Below are 19790 nucleotides of genomic sequence, written 5' to 3' on the forward strand. Positions count from 1 at the left end.
GAAGAATGTTCTATAAACACACTGCACTCTCTGAAACACCGAGGGTGTGAATGACATAAGGGAAGCCCGACAAACAAACGCACCTCCTCCTGAAGATTGCAAAGTCAACATTAACAACAGTCCGTCCATCAATCACAGAGGAAATTCCTTCCTGTCGGGGAAGTCGTGACGAGAACAATGTAGGGGAGCAGTGACCTCTAGCGTTTGAAAGAAAAACATGAAAGTGTAGAGTTTTATCTCTTTAAACGTGTACAAAGACGTTCTAGATCGTTTTTGAGTTTTTAGCTTCTGTTAAGTGGGAGAGTCTTATTTTGCGTGTCATTTTTTAAATGAATAATCAACCAATCAGGATTCAGGGCTAACCACTCTACCGAGACAGCCCTGATTAAAGTAACCAATGATCCTCTACCGGCAATGGACTCCGGCGCTTCATCACTCTTGCTGCTGCTGGACCTAAGTGCTGCCTTTGACACTGTGGACCATAATATCTTACTAGAACGTTGGAAAAATGGATTGGTCTCTCAGAAACCGGCCTCTTATGGTTCAGATCCTACCTCTCAGATAGGACGCACTGTGTTAAATATGGCGAAATGCCCTTTAGTGTTACCTGTGGTGTTCCGCAGGGTTCAGTACTTGGCCCCCTTCTTTTCAGCATTAGGTGATATTATTTGCAAGTATAATATCAGTTTCCATTGCTACGCAGATGACACTCAACTATATCTTCCGATGGAGGACTCTGCCGCACTAAACTGTGGAAATTTGGAAGCCTGCCTCACAGAGATAAAATAATGGATGTCACTCAACTTCTTGCTCCTTAACTCTGAAAAGACCGAAATGCTAGTTCTCGGTCCATCTAAATGGCGTGACTTGTTCTCAAAAACGGCTCTGAACATTGACAAAATTAATATCACCCAGAGTGACTCAGTCAAAAATTTAGGTGTCATATCTGACCCCGATCTGTCCTTTCAAACATACTTTAAGAATATGACTAGAAGAGCTTTCTTCCATCTTCGCAACATTGCTAGAATTCGCCTTATGCTGTCTCAGTCGGATGCAGAGATTATAATTCACACGTTTGTTACCTCTCATGCTCGATTAATAATAATTGCATACAATTTTGTTATTATCACAGTATTTACTGTAAAAGGTTTCAGAAAGCTAGAAATGTTTTGTTTGAATTTAGAATTAATATTCTTTGTTACTTTTGGCATAATTAAAGATTTCTTACACCAATTTTTAACCCTTTAAAAGCAAATGAAGATGGGCCCCAGAAATCTGTTATCAGCCTCCTCCTAATATAGTGGAACCTCGGTTCTCGACCATAATCCGTTCCAGAACCCTGTTCGAACACAGAAATCATTTTTTCCCATTACAAATAATGTAAATCGTTTTAATCCGTTCCAACACCCTGAATGTTTACCTTTGTTTACCTTTAAGACACAAACGAAAGATTACGCTAACATGAACTTGTAAAAAAAAAAAAAAAAGGATAAAGAAAAGAATTATGAATAAGATTCTTTACCTTTGTGGTGGTCAGCAGAAGGCAAAGATGGACGGTGAGAGGGATGGAGGAGGAAGGAAAATTATTGTTTGGAAGGAGAGCCCCCTTCCATAAAAACTTCAGGGAGCTCTTCGGTCTGAGGGGTGCTCACACATTCAAATCTCTTTTCTACGGATGACTGGCTTCAGGATGTCCTTTTCTCTTAAAATATCTATCCAATGACACTTGATTCTGCCTTCTTTTTAACAATTTTCGGAAGAGGTTCATGACAGTGTAATTAAAGTCATGATGACTCTGGTGGCTGCAGCTTCATCGGTGTGGTGAAATTCTGTAACTCGGCTCATTTGCTGCACACTTGTTTATTCTCGGACGTCCCCTAGTGTATTGGAGGTGCAATTGCACCTGAGAAAATTAAAAGGAGTAAAAAATGTGATTTGAAACATCCACCCCGGCGTTCGAACTATGATTTTTTGACCGAACGGCGAAGCAAGAATTTCTCGAAATTTTTAGTCGGACTCTGATTTGTTCGAACTGATAAAACCCATAATGGACGGATGAATTTTGATGAGTATAAAACATATTTATTCTACATGATAACCACCAACAACAAAACCGCTCCTGAACACTGGCAACATCTCAACTATTGTTCAAATACAAGTCGGAGCTCCTCAGAGCGATAATCTGGGACATCTCCTTGACTCGCTTCATCATGTCCGCGATCTGCTGGCCTTCTTCACGAAGCACCTCCTGCACCACTTTCTTCTGCGGCCCGTTGAGCGAGAGGGAAGCCCGGCTGGCCGTGGCTCCGCCAGCGGGTCCGTCCTTATCCACTTGCGTCTTCTGGTACTCCATTTTCATTTTCAGCTGTTTGATGCAGATGTTCAAATGGCAGAGTTGCTCCCCCATGGCCTGCAACTCCTTATGCATGTCCTTCTCGCTGTTGGACAGAATAGGCAGGCGGCTTTGCTGGCTGCCCAGCACCCGTTTGACGCGCCCGGCCAGCGCGTCCTGTCGGTACTTGGCGTCCTCGTATTTGTCGGCCAGCCGTTCGGCCTCCTCTCGGAGAGCGAGCCGCTCGTTGCGACACTGCGCCATCTCCTCCAGCTGCTTGGCCCGTTGACCTCGTAGCAGCTTGACGCGCTTCTGGAGCTCCTCGCGGGCCATGTCCTGTTTCAGGATGTACTCTTCGCGGAACACCTGAGTGGCTCGGCTCAGGAGCTGGAGGCGTTCCTGGGGGGACGGCTCCCCGTCGCCCGCCTGAGGAAAAAAAGTCAAGTCATGTTTATTTGTGACGCCCCTTCATCACAAGGAGTCTCAAATGGCTGCAGAGACTACAGATTACTGCAAACCACAGCCTATCATTAAACCATCCCCTGATCTAAAACCTACATTCGTTTTCCAACGACCATAATTACAGCAAAATAGTATATTGGGACCCTGTTTGAAGCACTTATTAGTATTACTGTATTTTTTGTAGTGTTACTGTAGTTTTTTGTACTATTTCTTGTAGTATTTCTGAAGTCATTTTCATGTAGTATTTCCATAGTAGTATTTTTCTTAGTGTTTCTGCAGTACTTTGGTTGTATTTCAAAAGTAGATTTTTTTTGTTGTATATACATCTGTAGTATATATATATATCTGTAGTATTACGGTGTGTATATATAACTAAACTACACCGACTTATTTTGGGAGTTAAACCTCATAAGAAATGTTGCCTTAGTTTTATATTAACCGTAAAAGAAAATTATTGAAAAATGTGTAAGATGGTCTATTTTTTTTAATATAAAAAGTGATGTTTTTGCTGAATTTCCTAGCTACAGTAGTCCAAATAAGCAAGCTTCTGCCAGTGTCTGAAAGTCATGAGAAAAAGTTAGCGGCCACCTGGGCAGAGACGTTTTGTAAGTTGTACGCCCGACCTAAAAGGTGCACGCCCCGGGCGTCTGGGCAGAAGTTATTTCAGACACTGCTTCTGCCTGCTGATCCTATTGTAATGAATTACCAGCAATAGCTAGAAATTTTGTTTCAAGTTGTTTGAAACTGAACAGTTAAGTAATGCACGACTTTTGTCTGTCAGTAAGGGGAACGGCGGAAGAAATAATGAGTTAGATTACCACGTTAATGAAAATATATTGCCGTTGCGTAACAGTGTTATTGATAACGGCAATATTCTGAAAACTGGTTGAGGTCCATGCAAACCAAAAAAACAAATACTTTCAAGATGAAATGAAATGAAATGATCTGCATTTATATAGCGCTTTTCAAGTCAATGACTTCCCAAAGCGCTTTACAATGTGCTCCACATTTCCCAATAGCGGCCTTGCAGCCATGTGAGGCGCTAACCTGCTTACTGGGGGTATTAGGGGTTCAGTGTCTTACCCAAGGACACTTCGACATGTAACACGGACAAGCCGGGATTCGAACTGGGATCCCTTGATCCCAAGACGAGCGCTCTACCTCCTGAGCCACTGCCGCCCAATGACAATACAGACATTTCAATGGAAAAATCTTGCCTTGATCAGAAGCGGGTTGGTCGAGCCCCTCGCCAGGATGTTGCGGACATGCTGCTCGAAGGAGCTCCCGGAAAGTCCGCGCAGGGGCGAGCCGGCCGAGGCCAGATTGGATTGCGTGCACAGCAGCGGAGGGGAGGGTGCCCGCACAGAGCTCAGCAGGGGGAGCAGGATGCACTCGTAGGTGGCGCTGACGCAGACCATGGTGGCGCCCAGCGCCAGGTCAGCCACCACCAGGAAGCCCTGCACCGGGGACGGCCGGCTGGTGACGAGGGGCCGGGTGCAGACGATGTGCTCCACGGCGCAGCGTCTCTCGGACCCCAGTTCGGGCAGGCCGTCCTTGTCGTCGTCTCCGGCCCCCAGGAACTCCTGCAGTTTGTCCAGCCAGATGAGGCCCACGCTGTGCACGCCCGCCTCGTGCGTGCAGTGGTAGCGGCGCGGGCACAGAGGGTCGCGGTGAAGCTGGATGGGGCAGGTGAAGTCCGGCTCGGCCTCGTCCCCCGACGCCACCTTCAGGGTCAGTTCCAGTTCCACGCACTCGAAGACGTAGAGGGCGGGCATCCCGCTCGCTTGCAACCTACAGTGGCAAAATGACATTAACCTACAGCAGTGTTTCCCATACATAGGAAGATTGTAGCGAGCCACTGTGGTTTTAGTGGTCCCGCCAGAGTCTCATTAAATCTTAAATTAGAGGTCGACCGATTATCGGACGGGCAGATGATCAGCACCGATATTTGGGAATTTCAGATATCGGTATCAGCCTTTTTTTTCATTTGACAAGCCGATTATTAGGTCTCACGCACCAGAGACCTTTTATTGCTCCCACTCTTCCTCCTCCTTCCTGCTACCCACCCCGCACTTTCTAATTGGATAAGCGACAAGGGGCGGAGCCACAGAAGCAGGAGAGAGCGGCAGCTCAGCTTACGTGTCTCAACACGACCGTGTTTGTGATCAAGATACAGCGTAAAAAGTGTAACTTGTTTTGGAAAGAAACGTTCATGTGGAGACGGATACATTAGTTTTTATCATAAAATTAGTTCATCAATCAAGTGTGTCTGTGATTGAGAGAGCACAAAAAGCATGCTATAGCTAAAGTGAAAGTGATGAGCTCTTATCATAACATTAGTTCATCAATCTGGCTCTAAAACCGGGGTGCCCACATTTTTCAATTTGCGAGCCTTGTTGAAAAATCCGTTGCACTTTTATTTTAAGTTAATTTAAGTCATGTTGGTTGTATTTGATTTATTTCAGATGTTGTAAAATGTTTCAGGGAGCTATTTAAGTACCTTTATATGGGTTTAAGTGGAAGATTCGTCATGTTAGTTGTGTTGAAATTCTTATTTATTTACTGTAAGAGGTTTTAGAAGTTTTTTAAAAAAAATTCTAACAAATAAGTCCTTGTTCACAAATGTTATACTTCTTTTGAAATCGATTAGTTTCATCAAATTAGTTTTGAAACAACCATAATTATAGCAAAATAGTATATTGGCTCCCTGTTTTAAGCACTTAGATTGATATTTAATTTTGAAGTATTACTGTGTATTAAAGTTCTGTAGTGTTTTTGTAGTGTTACTGGAGTTTTTTGTAGTACTTCTGAAGTATTTTTATGAAGTATTTCCTTAGTAGTAATTTTGGAGTACTTTTGTTGCATTTCAAAGTAGTTTTTGTTGTATATCTGTAGTATTTTTATTTTTAGTTTTATGATTATAGTATTTTCGCAGTATTGCGGTATTTAGTTTTTATTAGTATTTTTGTACTATCTCCATTGTATTTTGTAATATTTCCATATAATAATGTTTGTAGTATATTTATAGTAGTCGTAGTACAGTGTTACTGTAGTTTAATTATTGTAGTATTTTTGTGATATTTCCATAAGAGAATTTTTGTAGTATCGCAATAGGTGTAGTATTTTTCTTGTAGTAGTAATTTTGTAGTAATATTTCTCGATTAGTTTTTTTTTTTAATATTACAAGCAGTATTTTAGTAGATTTTTTGTAGTATTTCCATAGTAGTTCTGTATATGTTCTTTAGTATTTTATAAAATTACTGTAGTTATCTTTTTTGTTTGTATTTTTGTGTAAATAATTCCGTAGAAGTATTTTTAGTATAGTATTACTGTAGCCGTATTTTAGCAGTAATTATATACTATTTTTTTTATTTCAGAACGAAAGCAAAGTAATATACGAGGTCCCCGTTTTCAAGCACAATTTTGATATTTAGTTTTGTAGTTATTGTGTAGTATTTTTCTTGTATTTCTGTAGAAGTATTTTTTGAGTGTTTGATGATCTTCCAGACCTGGGCCCCGTGTCGTCATCCTCTTCAGATTCCAGGACCACACAGTGGTAAAGCGTGCCCGTCTCCGTGGCGATGACCAGGATGCTGGGCACACTGGGCAGGCAGAAGATGGCACAGGCGTCGTAGCCGTAGTTGTCTTCTGCTGCCGGGTACATGGGCAAAGGGCCCACGCGTTTGCCCACGCTCACTCTGTTTACCTGGCTGGTTTGGCACAGGTACGTCTCACCGTTCTCGTAGAGGATGTAAAGTGGGTACACGGGCCTCTCTCGAACATAAGACACAGGACCAAAATCAAAAGCCACGGCGATCTCTCCCAGGGACGCCGCGTAGGAGCTCGTCGGCGCCCCGATGCTGCTGTCGTCATCAGTCTGCGACACCGGGATCACTTTGACGGGAGCTTGGGGATTCCTCAAAGCGTAGAACCGGATCGTGTTGTCGGATGTGAGTAACACCAGCAGGGGCTCCCCGGTCTCACACGGGTACCACGCTGCCTGGCGGAGACTCACCGATGTTGAACTGGTAAAGAACCGCTCAGCTAACGGGATGATCTTACAGTTGACGCTGTCGCAGCCACCTTCGAATTCGGACTTTTTGCCCCATCGCTGCGGGAGTTCCAGCACCGAGACGCCGCGCTTGCCCACCAGCGCGACGTGGCTGTGCGTGGGGCTGAGGAGGAGCTGGCACACCGGGAATCGAGGCGGGTTGATGCAGAGGAGCGTCTGGAAACTCCCGCTTTGCTCCTCGGTGGCGTTCAATTGGCGCAGGCTAGTCGTGTAAAACACGCGGTCTATGTCGTCCCATAAGAAAAAGTCGGCTCCTAGACAGAATGTCAGGTTTTTAGCGACCGCTCGTTCGGAAATTTGGGGTTCTGGTACTAATTTGTCGCGTATTTTCTTGAAAATGTCGTGATTTGCCAAGGCAGTTAGCCAGCGGTCCGTACCGCAAGACGCCATCTTGTCACTGCGCAAAAACCGGAAGAGGCGGAGCTTTGTAGACCGGAAATTATAAAGCTTAGTGCTAAGAAATCCGGGTCTTTTTGGAGAACTGTCTTTTTTGGCTAAGCTCATTAAAATGGACTCTTTCGATCCCCGAACGACTCCTCAGATGTTTTTGTTATTGTTTTAAAGGGGAAGTGTGTATTATTTGACCACGAAATGTTGCTTTATTGTTTAAAGCAGCCGAAAAGTGGGTTGTTAAAAGTACCAGAGACTATAAATTACAGACGCAAAGTGACCATACCGCACCATTTTATTGTTTTGTGCAACCTTTTGCAAAGAAAGAATGAAAAGGGGGAAAATGCAAAAGACAAAAATGGAGAAAGGGAAACGAAATTGATAGGTAAAGGATTTTATACATTTGCACTAATACGATCCAAAAACTGCATGTAGCACCCTACAGGCCCACATTTCTTGTGTAAATATTGTGTAAATTACAACCTTTATCTTCTTTGTTTCTTTATATTGTGTAAATTTTAACCTTATCGTCTTTGTTCCTTTATCTTCTTTGTTTCTTTTATCCTCACTGTTAAATGTGAAACTGGAGTGCCACGTCCATTTTCGTTGTCACAATATGTTCAACCCATTTTGTAACAATGACAATAAAGGTATATAATATTCTATTCTTTTCTATTCTATAAAGGATTCTATACGATTGACTACAAGTTGCATATATTCAGTTTAATGCAATAAAGATATTTGCCGACTGTGCTTTATTTCAATGTACAATAAAAGGTCAGGGCAGGCTGTGTGGAATGCATAAGTGGCAGATGTTGTGTACAGGAACGAGATGTACTTCTGATAACAGAATGCCTAGGTTTGCTGACGCATAAGACCAGACGCCGGGGCGCTGGTGTGTGAGATTGTGGAGCCCAGGGGGCTTCCTTGGCATGCCCTTGAGAGGAGCCGACACGCCATCATGCGGGGAGAAGATAACCAATAAGAGAAAGCTAATGACACATAACCAATAGGGGAACAGTAGGATGTCTTTGCTTTGTTTGTTGAAATGCATAAATGATCCTGGGCAACTTGGATGGGGGTCGGATCCGTGTGGATGCCATCTTCCTGGTCATTTTCTCCCTCAAAAGCGCATAATTGTTGGATGAATGTAGGTCGTGTTTGGTTAATGGAGTCAGATAACTAATTCGAACAATTTGGTAAACGGTTAATTTTTATAGTTTGAATTCCAATATAGGGGAAAAAGGAAAATGAAAACAAGGTTAAAAAATATTTTTAAAAAATAAGGAAACAAAGAAAAAAATGTAAACAGGAAAAAAAGAGGGACAAAAAAGGCAAAAGAAATAAGCTAGAAAAAAAGAAGAGAAAGGGAAACAAAAAAAAGAGGCAGAAAGAAAAGGGGGGAACTTAAAAAAAAAAAAGGATTTTCGACGGGATTCGGCTCCCTGATTAGTGAGTTTTCTCCCGTCGCTCACTTCAAATAGTAGGCTCGTTAAACCGTTCCGTTCTTGAACGTCACATAACAATTTCGGTCGATTGTACTATCTATCAGAGCGCCTGTCATATTCTATGTGTCGGATATCAAACAACTTATCTGCAATTGAAAATAAACATTTTAAATGTGTTACTAAGTACAAACAATTCATCGTTCGCCATGTTTTAATCCCTTTAACACAAACGCCGTCTATTCCTGGCCAGTCTATTTCCACATTCAATATGGCGTCTAAAATAACGCTTATTTTTTACCCAAACTTTCTATTTACTTGTAATGTGTCCTATGCAGTTTTACGACAAACGTCTGCCGTAACGTGACGGCAGGTGTCGTGCTGTAATTTGCAGAATCACCATGGCGTTGAGGGAGACAGTGGGGCTTTACGAGACGCTAAAAGCCGAATGGAATAAGAAAAACCCCAATCTCAATAAATGTGGCGAACTGCTCACTAAACTCAAGGTACAGCCATGAACTTGGAATTCTTATATTTTTAAAAGTTGGAGTTGAACGTATAACATTCATTTTTACGGCTACAAGTCGCTAGCTGCGTTAGCTAACGGAGGCTAAACTTGCTAATTTACGCGACAACACAGTTAATTTGCTGCCTGTTTAAGATTGACATATTAATTAAAACAGGACAAGTATTATTGATCTGTATTTCAAAAAGAATGCGTACAAAAGGTAAATGAAATAAAGCTTGAGTTCAATTGTTGCCAGTTGTTTATTTTTGGTATGTTGTTGACATTCGTCGACTGATTATTTATGCAAATTTAAATAACCAGCTCTTTGTTGTGTGTGTGTGTTATTTTTATAAATCTGTAAAATGTGCTTATTCTGATTATTTATTATTCTGATTATAATCACAGTTTACATTAAAATCCTCCTACTTTAATTATAGAATATAGCAGAATTGTCTTTATTGGCGATAATGAGTGTACATTGTTTACAAAGAGATTAGACGTGGGACTCTAGAATAAGCATGTAACAATCGACATATATTGACATAAAAACGTTAAAAAATAATATTAGGATAGATTGATTATATTCACAAGGTAGTGATTGTAGATCAGCCTAAATTGTAAGTGAATTAGAAATAAAGTGCAATAACACTGGTTAAAAATAATAATGATAACCAAATTAAACACAAGTATACATTTTCTATACAAACGCTAACTTTTTATTGTCTTGTGTGCTTGTTTACATCAGTGATAGGAAAGCAACTCTCTCAGTCTGTTATTACCTGTTTTCAGCCTGAAAACAGCTAGCAAAATACATGTTGTCAAGTCATGTTTATTTGTACAGCCCTTAATTACAAAGAGTCTCAAAGGGCTGCACAAACCACAGATTATTGCAAACCACAGACTTTTCTCTTAAACTAACTATACTGTAAAATTATATTACTGATCGCAAAATGTTTTCAGGTGTCCTTACTGGAACTGAACTTTCTACCCACAAGTGACTCCACGTTTACTAAGCAGCAGCTTATTTTAGCACGTGAGTATTCTAATAATATTTACGTGTCATTTTTGTGACTTCAACTTTCTGATGATCACAAGTATTCTTCTCCAGGCGACGTCCTTGAAATCGGCGCCTTATGGAGTATCCTGAAAAAAGATATCCCCTCGTTTGAGAGATACATGGCTCAGCTCAAGTGTTACTACTTTGACTACAAGTAATGTTATTTAAGCTTCAGAAATCTTTACATTGTTTTTTAGTCTTCTTTTAAACATTGTTGAATATTTTGTTGAATGATCCAGCCCATAATCTGATTCTACTCACAAAATACAATTCTATTGAATGAATAGTGATTGACACATTTTTTGTTGTTGTTGTTGGTTGTGACAAATGCTAAATGATCAGCAGCATTTCCCCCTCTTTATTTATTTGCCCCATAGGGAGGAGCTGCCAGAAGCGGCCTACATGCACCAGATTCTAGGACTCAACTTGCTGTTCCTGCTCTCTCAGAACCGCGTATCGGAGTTCCACACGGAGCTGGAACGACTGAGCGCACGAGACATTCAAACCAACGTGTACATCAGGCATCCCGTGTCCTTAGAGCAGGTAATAGGGAGCGTGAGCTTTATGCTGTCACTTTAAAACTGCGTAAAAATATATAGGACAGTCTCAGGAAATTATAATACAGTGGAACCTTGGTTCTCGACCATAATCCGTTCCAGAACCCTGTTCGAAAACCGATTTGTTCGATCACCAAAATCATTTTTCCCATTAAAAACAATGTAAATCGTTTTAATCCGTTCCAACATCCTGAATATTTACCTTGAATGTTTAATGTAAAGCTAACCCAGGCTAATCGTACGTTCGCGTTATCGTAATCTTCCCTACGAAAGATTACGCTAACATGAACGTGTAAAAATAAAAAAATCAGGTCGTTTACAAGTCATTTAGCACCCGGGTCTCCACAACAAGTAGTGCGGTTCATTGAAAAGGGGCTCCGTTCCAACACCCTGAATGTTTACCTTGAACGTTTAACGTAAAGCTAACCTAGGCTAATCGTACGTTCGCGTTATCGTAATCTTCCGTACGAAAGATTACGCTAACATGAACCTGTAAAAATTTAAAAAAGGATAAAGAAAATAATTACGAATAGGATTTCTTACCTTTGTGGTGGTCAGCAGAAGGCGCAGGTGGACGGTGGGGAGAGAAAAATCATCAAAAGTTTTTCAACCTCTTCCAAAACTTGCGGCCGTTGCTTGCTTATAGCACTCACTCCCTTAGCCACATCACTAGATTTCACAGCCTCCTTATTCTTTAGTATCGTACTGATCGTAGATTTAACCATGCTGTATTCCCTAGCAAGATCAGACACTCGCACTCCTCCTTCATATTTTGCTATTATTTCTTTCTTAAATGCTATAGTTGTACGCACTACTTTTCTTTTTTCACTTGTAGCAACTTTGCTGCTTGCACTGACTTTCGTCTGAGGCATAATAAGGGGCTAAAACACCCGTACGCCGCTCAGCATCGCACCCTAGCGTATGCACTCACACATTACCGGCGTTCGAACTCCGTTTTTTTGACCGAACAGCGAAGCAAGAATTTCTCGAAATTTTTGGTCTTACTCCGATTTGTTCGAACTGAGAGGCGTTCGAAAACCGAGGTTCCACTGTATTAGTTTGATATTGCTGATTACGGCTTTCAGCTAACTAATGTACTTTTGAGTTGAATTGTCTTTAATGGCATTGGCATGACAATCCAGTACGAATACATAATAGACTTAAAAGGGAAAACTTAGATAAAGAAAATCAGGATAAATAGGAAAACTATTAACACGTTAGTTCTTGAAGACTGGCTTAACTTTTAGTAATAGTAGTAAAACAGTGCATTATATTAATAGCGCAATGAAAAGTAGTGCAATAACATTTAGCAGCAAATCCCAGATAAGTAAGATATGACTACCCATTTTTCGATGCAACTAGAAGTATACTGTATTTATTCGAGTATAATGCGGCTTTTTTTTTTAACCTATAAAAGAACTCAAAGTTTGAGTGCGTGTGATAAATGAGGGCTGGGGTGACATGCTTAGATGTATTGTGGTAGTATATCACGGTATTTTCTCAAGGATTTTTCTGTCGAAGGTATCATCAGGATTGTGTGCTTATGAGCTGTAATATTAATGACTGCAAGAACCGTAGCATATGCTCAAAGGAATCGTATTGAACTCCCGTGTGTGAGACATGAAGTCACACACCACAACACTGCCGCTAGGGCATACCGTTGCCAAAAATGGGGGGGGTCACACTCCCTCTAACACCCAGCCACCTCCCCATAACGTTGGTCACTTACAATTAGAGCTCTCACGATTAAGAATTTCTGCAAATGATTGTCAAATAAAGCATAAAAATTACGAATACATTGTCAATTTGTTTCCCCTCTGCATGGAATGGTACTATGATAATAGGAGCTTTATATAACATACACTGTAAACTTTAACAAAGAAGAGCATTTGAATTGCCAATAAATGAAGTCAAGAAATCATTATTAACTCAACAGTCTGTTCCTTTTATTAAAACAACTGCAACAGTGCTGGATTTCAGCCTGTTAAATCCTTTTGAGGAACAATGCACAAATGGGGTTACAAGTCGTGTAAGGTCTTTGACTCCACTTTTCTGTAATTGAGTGCAAAAATGAGGTACACAGATGAGGAAGAAATACTTTCATTTTGAGAAATACACACACAATGAAAACAGTACCAGAGCAGTTAAATGTCTGTTAGCTTCTCTTCAAGTTTAAGATTTCAACATATTTTAAAATGGATGCAGCTAAGAGCAACAGACAAATGTCTCTTTTTTATGTTTCTCAAAGGCAGATCAGTTGATGTATGCAGTCTTATATATTTGTACCTGTGCATTTCCAATTTTATCCACCGTATTTTACTGCATAGAAGGCGCACCAGATTACAAGGCGTTCATTCAAATTTCCTCCTATTTGGCGTTTTTACGTGTGCGTTCTCATCCGGAAAAACAGTAACTTAATAAACAAGTTCCCCCCCCACTTGTAAATTAGTGTGATAGCAAAAACACGGGCAAGTTTTTATTGGAATTTTCTCTGATATGGACCTCACAATAACATGTATTTCTTTATGTATTCATTCATTTAAATATTGACTATTTGGGGCTCTTGTGTGTGTTTCTCTCTCCAGTATTTAATGGAGGGAAGCTACAACAAAGTATTCCTGGCCAAAGGAAACATCCCAGCAGAGAGCTACACGTTCTTTATCGATATCTTGCTGGACACCATTCGGTGAGGAAACTCACAATCATTGTCGTCGGTCATTCCAGGATTAAATACAACTTCTCGTCTTCGCACAGCGACGAAATTGCCGGCTGCATCGAGAAGGCCTACGAGCAGATACAATTCACCGAGGCCACCCGCGTGCTTTTCTTCTCATCGTCCAAAAAGATGACAGACTACGCCAAAAAGGTAGCCCTGCTTTTATTTATCCTCAGATAGAAAATGATGACATCCATTGGAGCTGCTGTGAATAGATCTCCACACACTAGGGATGCAACTAACGACTATGTTAATAGTCTACTCGTCACCGACTATTGAAACAACTATTCAAATAATGGGATAATAATCATTTTTTCTTGGATTTAGCGTGAAGTGGATATCAGTATTGTATGTTCTCGTTTATTTTTAATTTCCAGCCATGTTGCAACAAACATTTCAGAATGAACAAATCCCCTGAAAAGAAAAAAGGGATTTCAGGTTGAAGCAAATAGCTCAGGGGTGGCGAACTAGTTTGACACAAAGAGCCAAAATTTTTAACTGTGAGAGTCAAAAAGCCACACCATGCACTGACTGACCGGCATTGGACGTAACCTACGCAGATGATTGGCAGTCAGTTATGCGTCCGGAGCTGCATAAAAACAACAAATCTGCCAAATTAATTCCAAAATATAATTGATTTCTTGATAAAGTCACCTGCAAGATTAAACATTTCATAAATAAATCGCAGATATGTTTGTAACTGCAAAATGCATGATTCACAACAGATTTTTCCTTTTAACGGTACTGGGGAAGTTGGAAAATTGGCTTAAAACGTTTCTAGAAAGTGCTTGATTTTGGCCATGAAAATGATGCCCGGACCCCGCCGACTGTTTCCAGTTCTTGAATGTATTTTTCCCGGGAACGCCGCAAAACCCAAAAGATGCCGCTAACCCAAACGCGCACCGCTGTGGTTTTTCAGCGGGGCTGGAGTTTGAACGCGGCCGGTTGCTATTCGTTCAGCAGTCAGCAGCAGCGCACGGAGGAAGTCAGCATCCCGTCCACCGAGCTTGCCGAGCAGGTCATCGAGTACGCCAGGCAGCTGGAGATGATCGTTTGAACCGACCTGCTTCATTTTTGTCACGCGTTTCTTCAAACTTGCCCGGGTTTATCGTCTTTCTACCACGACACACGTGGTGTCCGTTTTGTGAGAGTTAAAGAGAACTCCCAAGTGTCATTTACTTAATTAAAAGGGGAAAAAAGAAATGGTTTGGTCTTGTATTTCTTACATTTTCATGCAATGGGTCTACTTCTTGTGCAAATCCTTCCCTTTATCTTCAAAGGCAGTATTTTTTTTGTATTAATGAAGATAGCACACGAAAATTGACAAAATGGGGAGGAATAAGTAAGTGAACTTTTTGCCCAAAGAGACTTAAAGTACAATTAAAACAGATTTTCACCAAACAATTCTAGCTTTCCATATTTTAATAAGGATAGCATCCAGAAATTGACAGAATTGGGAGGAATAAGTTCATCTATCTATCTACCCTGGTCATATCCCTCAACAGTAAGACAAACATACAAAAATAAACAAAATAAAAAAGGGAAAAAGTAGCAAAAAACATAAAATATTTTTAAAAAAAGTTATTGGGTCACTAAATGTGAGAGGATGTGGAAGTAAAGCGACTGAGTGGAAGAAAGAGGAGATCGGAAGGATGATTTTTTTTTTTTTACCCCGAGTAAAAAGTGTCAAATCAATCAGGAAAGCACTCAATAATGCATTTGGTATTTATGGATGCATGACTAAAACAGCCATGAAATTCTCTTTTGTGCCAAAATTCACCATTTTGAAGCAAAAAAGGGTGCCCTATATGAATTTTGAAGATCCGACAAATACATTTTTTGAGGGGCCTTTTGTGAGATTTTGGGTGTGTTTGAGGTGCAAAATCCTTGGGTTAAGGGGGTAGAGCTAAGATTTTAAATCTGAACCCGTCCCCGAATGGAAATGCAGTTCTGGCCTAAAATGTCAATCATTACTTTGGGTTCGCGTCGGTTGTGTCGCGCAAAAGAGGGACTGAATCTATTGTGCAGATCCTAAACCATTTACGGGTGAATGATTTTTTTTTATTTAAAAAAAACTTGGCCAAGGAGAAATCCTCCCCCTTTCCCTCTCAAAAAAACATCCTCACAAATAAAATATGAAAATTTGGGTTGGCTTTGGGCTCTGCCCCTCAAATCAAGTATCGGGCTTCAATAACCGTGGGCCGGGTCAGGTTGGATTTTATCAGGCCCGGTCTTCTGTCATTGAATAAATACAATTTCAAATGGACATCGTGTACTATTAAGCGCCTCTTAATTGTTTAAAACAAATGTAATTAAAAACAATGATTTAAATAAGTTAAAAAAACATTGACTATCATAAGTGTCCTTGTTGAAATACAAAAGGTCTAGGAAATGGCATTCATTTTACATAAACTCAACAGTTTTCCGGACTTTTACGCGTAGGCTTAGATCTCTCTTTCATGTTCAGTCACTCAGCGTGGCTTAGAGGGACCACAAACATCACCAAGAGGGAATTGACATATTTATCCACCATTTTGATTCTACAGGTACCTGAAATACTCAAAAAGGCTGGGCAAAAAATTGAAGTGTTTGTTCACGTTTGACATTCTGTCGTTTGTTTTCTTCCTTGAGATTCTCAGAACTCGTTTTGGTCGCAATACAGCATCTTCTACTTGTCGAATACTACACACTGTCCCTTTAAGGGAAATTATAAGGACGTAAAGAGTATCTGAAAAGTGTCGCATCAAGCATTCTTACAGAGGAGTAACTGATAATATTGCAAAGAAGAAAAACTATGCATAACAGGGGTCCCCAATGTGAAGCCTGCGGGCACCAAGTCGCCCCCTAAGACCACCTGGGTACCCCGCAGACTGGTTCTGAAAATATCCAACGGGTCATCGTGATTTTCTCTGAAATTTGATTCCCAACTGGCATGATGTTTAGCGGTTGACTTAGCCTATTTGACCTCTTATAACCTGGTAATTACATAGTATCAACAGAGTAATAAGATGTTATTTTAGTAAAGCATAGGAGTAACTGATAATATTGCAAAGAAGAAAAACTATGCATAACAGGGGTCCCCAATGTGATGCCTGCGGGCACCAGGTCGCCCCCTAAGACCACCTGGGTAGCCCGCAAACTGGTTCTTAAAATACATAACGGGTCATTGTGATTTTTTTCTCTGAAATTTGATTCCCAACTGGCATGATGTTTAGCGGTTGACTTAGCCTATTTGACCTCTAATAACCTGGTAATTACATAGTAACAACATAGTAATAACATGTTATTTTAGTAAAGCATGCCAAACTCAAGGCCGATGAGGAACAAAAAAGTAGCGCTTAACTTGAAAAAGGTTGGCGACTCCTTGCTTAAGACCATGTGTGACAAAACATTGCCTGATGATGTGTTTTTAACAACTTACCTAAAACTTGGAGCAAAGAGAAGCGCACCAGCATAGTCCTAGAAGCTCTTTGAAGAGGAATCCCGGAAGAAAGTTGTTGGTGCTTTCAAGATCAATGATTGTATTCAAAAACTTAAAAGCCTATTACTTTCTACATCTGAAAGGTATTTTACATGAACCGTTGTTGCATTAACACTGAAATAGACACGTGAAAGAGTGACTGTAGTTGGGAATTAAATATCAAAATGTATCGTTTACCAAATTGTTCGAACTAGTTATCTGACTCCATTAATCAAACACAACCTACATTCACCCTACAATGCGCGCTCGTTTCTTGATGGAAAAGATGAACAAAAATAGCCGACATTTTCACACGAGGGCAGATTTAATTTCATTAGCAATTTAACTAAGTGTACTCCATCGAAAATGGTCGAATTAGTGTCGTTGGAGTCTCTGGGAAACCCTCTCCTCAAGTCCTCTCGCTTCTCCTCTCGGCCCATGTCTTTCCGCAAGATGGTGTGCCGGCTCCTCCCATGTGCGTGCCAATGAAGCTTAAAGTGAGCCCCACCACCAGCCACTGATGTCTGGAAAACTCAAAACAGCGGAGAGCATTTCTCGAACAATGCCTGCCCTCCTCCGTCATCAGGGCCTTTCTGTGTCGTCGGATGTGCTGACTATTTTATCAGCCTCACGTCCCGCTCCCGCCATTCCTGTAAACAATATTTTCTACCAGGGTGCCCTGAACTTTCACTGCTCATTGAGCTTAAGCCTACTCGGTGAAAATATTCATTGCACTCAATAAATGTAACTTGTATTCAATCATATAAAATAATACTAAGAGGGAAAAAATGGAGGGTCAGTTGCACTCAACAGTAGGTGGCGATAATGCCCTGCTCGACTCTTCCTGTTCAGTCAATCAGCGTGTTTTAGAGGGACCACATCTCATTTTATTGTGATTTTGTTGGTTTTACTTCCTTTTTGTGTTCATAATAAGGCCTTAAAAGTCAGAACTTCTGTAATAAATACCCATAACAGTTACTAGAAAGTATACCGTAATGCAGGGTCTGCAATAAATGAGAAAATAAAGTAATTAAGGGGAAAAATAGTGGAAAACAGTGAAAACAACGATCGAGTCGTAGAAGGAAACGATTGGGAAATACGAATATGGTGTACGAATTGAATTGAAGCGTTGCTGAAAGGTACAGTAAATGGTTGGGAAAAATTACATTCTAGATTTTTACCAGTATTTTAATCTTCAACTACATCACTAAATAAGTATTGATGTTTAGGTACGCTCTTTATTAATATTTTGAATTTGATTAAGAATGTGACTATTTTAAACCAGTTTTGGGGGTTAGTGTATATGTGATGTAGGCTTATTTGCGAGTATATACAAGACTTGAAGTTGTTTTGCTATTGATGGTCATTTAGTTTCTTTAAAAAAGGGTAATTTAATCCGCTATCTCTGCTTTAAACTACACAATCCTTTCATTTGATAAATTTGAGAAGTGGATTTTTATTTCTCGTTTAGGTCGCAGCTTGGCATCAGGGTGGAATGGTGGTTCCTCAAATTAGTCCAGTTTCTTGCTTCAATGCCTCCACCCCTAGTCGCTTATCCAATCAGAAGTTTCTAGATAGAGAGGGAGAGGCTTGGCTTTATCTGAGCATCGGCCCGTCGGATAATAAAAAAATGCAGGTGCCGATATCCGTCAAACTCCCAAATATATGCTCTCGCAATAATTGGTCAACCTCTCGCTTTTATGCGATGCAGATTAAAATGCAAGCACATACAAAACTTGAAGTCACTTGGGTTTTACTGGTAATTTCGTTTTGTATTGTATTGTATTTATTTATTCAGCCAGTATAAACCATAAACATGACATATACAAGAAATCATTTGACACGCGAACTCTCAATAATGATAATATAATGGATTTAAAAGAATAAAAAGAATAGAGTAAAAAAGATATGTTAGTGTATAATACAAGGTAATTATATAGAATAGTTTAAAAAGAAAAAATATGTAAATTCCGGACTATAGAACGCACCTGATTATAGGCCGCACCCACCACATTTTAAGAGGAAAACAGATTTTGTACTTACACAAGCCGCAACTGTAAATTTGCCGCATGCGCCCACATTAAAAAAATGTAACACAAACACAAAATTAACCCAGACCCGACTTTAAGTCCCGCGATTGTAGATGAATTTTTCCTTCATTAAAGTACACTGTCCAAAAATCACGGCCAGCAAATAGAACGGAAAATGATACCGGTACTTAAGGTTTGATGCAGACCGGCAGAGTCCGGGTCCCGTTGAAAGTAATCTAAAGAAAAAAGTGTATAGTTCCAAAGGTAAGGGTGGGAAAAATATATATCCACTATTGTCCGCCGTGTCCACAAACACTCACCTTTACCGGTCCCCACTTCCCGTCAGCCCGCGTTTGTTACGCCCCTTCTTTTTAATTCGCCCGTCCAAAACATATCAGAATAAGTATCCAAAATGAATACAAATAAATACATTACAAAAATATACAGTTGCAAATACATATTATACATGGTTACACATATTTACAGAGAAAGACTGTACACCGAGAGAGTTTTCAAAGCTTTAATAATAATAATATAACTTTCATCCGGGCAGTTAATGGTAGCAACACCCTCGCAAGACAGTAAACGGGTCTGTTAAAAAAACATACCGTACTTGTAAAAATCACGGTAAACCGTCCTCATCTTCCTCCTTAGAACTGAAGCCATCAAAGTCGTCTTCCTCAGTGTCGGAAAGAAACTCATATAAACGTCGTCCCACGCTCCCGCTGCCGGCCTCGCGCCGTCACTGTCGCAGGAACTTT

At 40.5% G+C, this 19790-nt stretch overlaps 2 protein-coding genes across 2 annotated transcripts; one reads left to right on the forward strand and one right to left on the reverse strand.

The window, feature by feature from the left end:
* Positions 1-2060: 2060 nt before the first annotated feature.
* Positions 2061-7284, reverse strand: nup88 (nucleoporin 88). The gene is made up of 3 exons (XM_088346348.1): positions 6304-7284; positions 4012-4585; positions 2061-2758 (listed from the first exon to the last, which is right to left on the reverse strand). Exons 1-3 carry the CDS (start codon positions 7254-7256, stop codon positions 2138-2140), a joined length of 2148 nt encoding a protein of 715 aa, XP_088202474.1. The 5' UTR covers positions 7257-7284; the 3' UTR covers positions 2061-2137.
* A 1779-nt stretch (positions 7285-9063) lies between these two features.
* Positions 9064-14742, forward strand: psmd8 (proteasome 26S subunit, non-ATPase 8). Its single transcript, XM_088345407.1, has 7 exons — positions 9064-9207; positions 10170-10242; positions 10318-10420; positions 10644-10809; positions 13409-13509; positions 13578-13689; positions 14459-14742. The coding sequence occupies exons 1-7, from the start codon at positions 9103-9105 to the stop codon at positions 14594-14596; spliced, it is 798 nt and encodes a 265-aa protein (XP_088201533.1). The 5' UTR covers positions 9064-9102; the 3' UTR covers positions 14597-14742.
* The last annotated feature ends 5048 nt before the right edge of the window (positions 14743-19790 follow it).

This window comes from Urocampus carinirostris, chromosome 10 (assembly GCF_059441175.1).
Source record: "Urocampus carinirostris isolate Australia breed hairy pipefish chromosome 10, RoL_Ucar_1.0, whole genome shotgun sequence".
Classification (NCBI taxonomy): Eukaryota; Metazoa; Chordata; class Actinopteri; order Syngnathiformes; family Syngnathidae; genus Urocampus; species Urocampus carinirostris.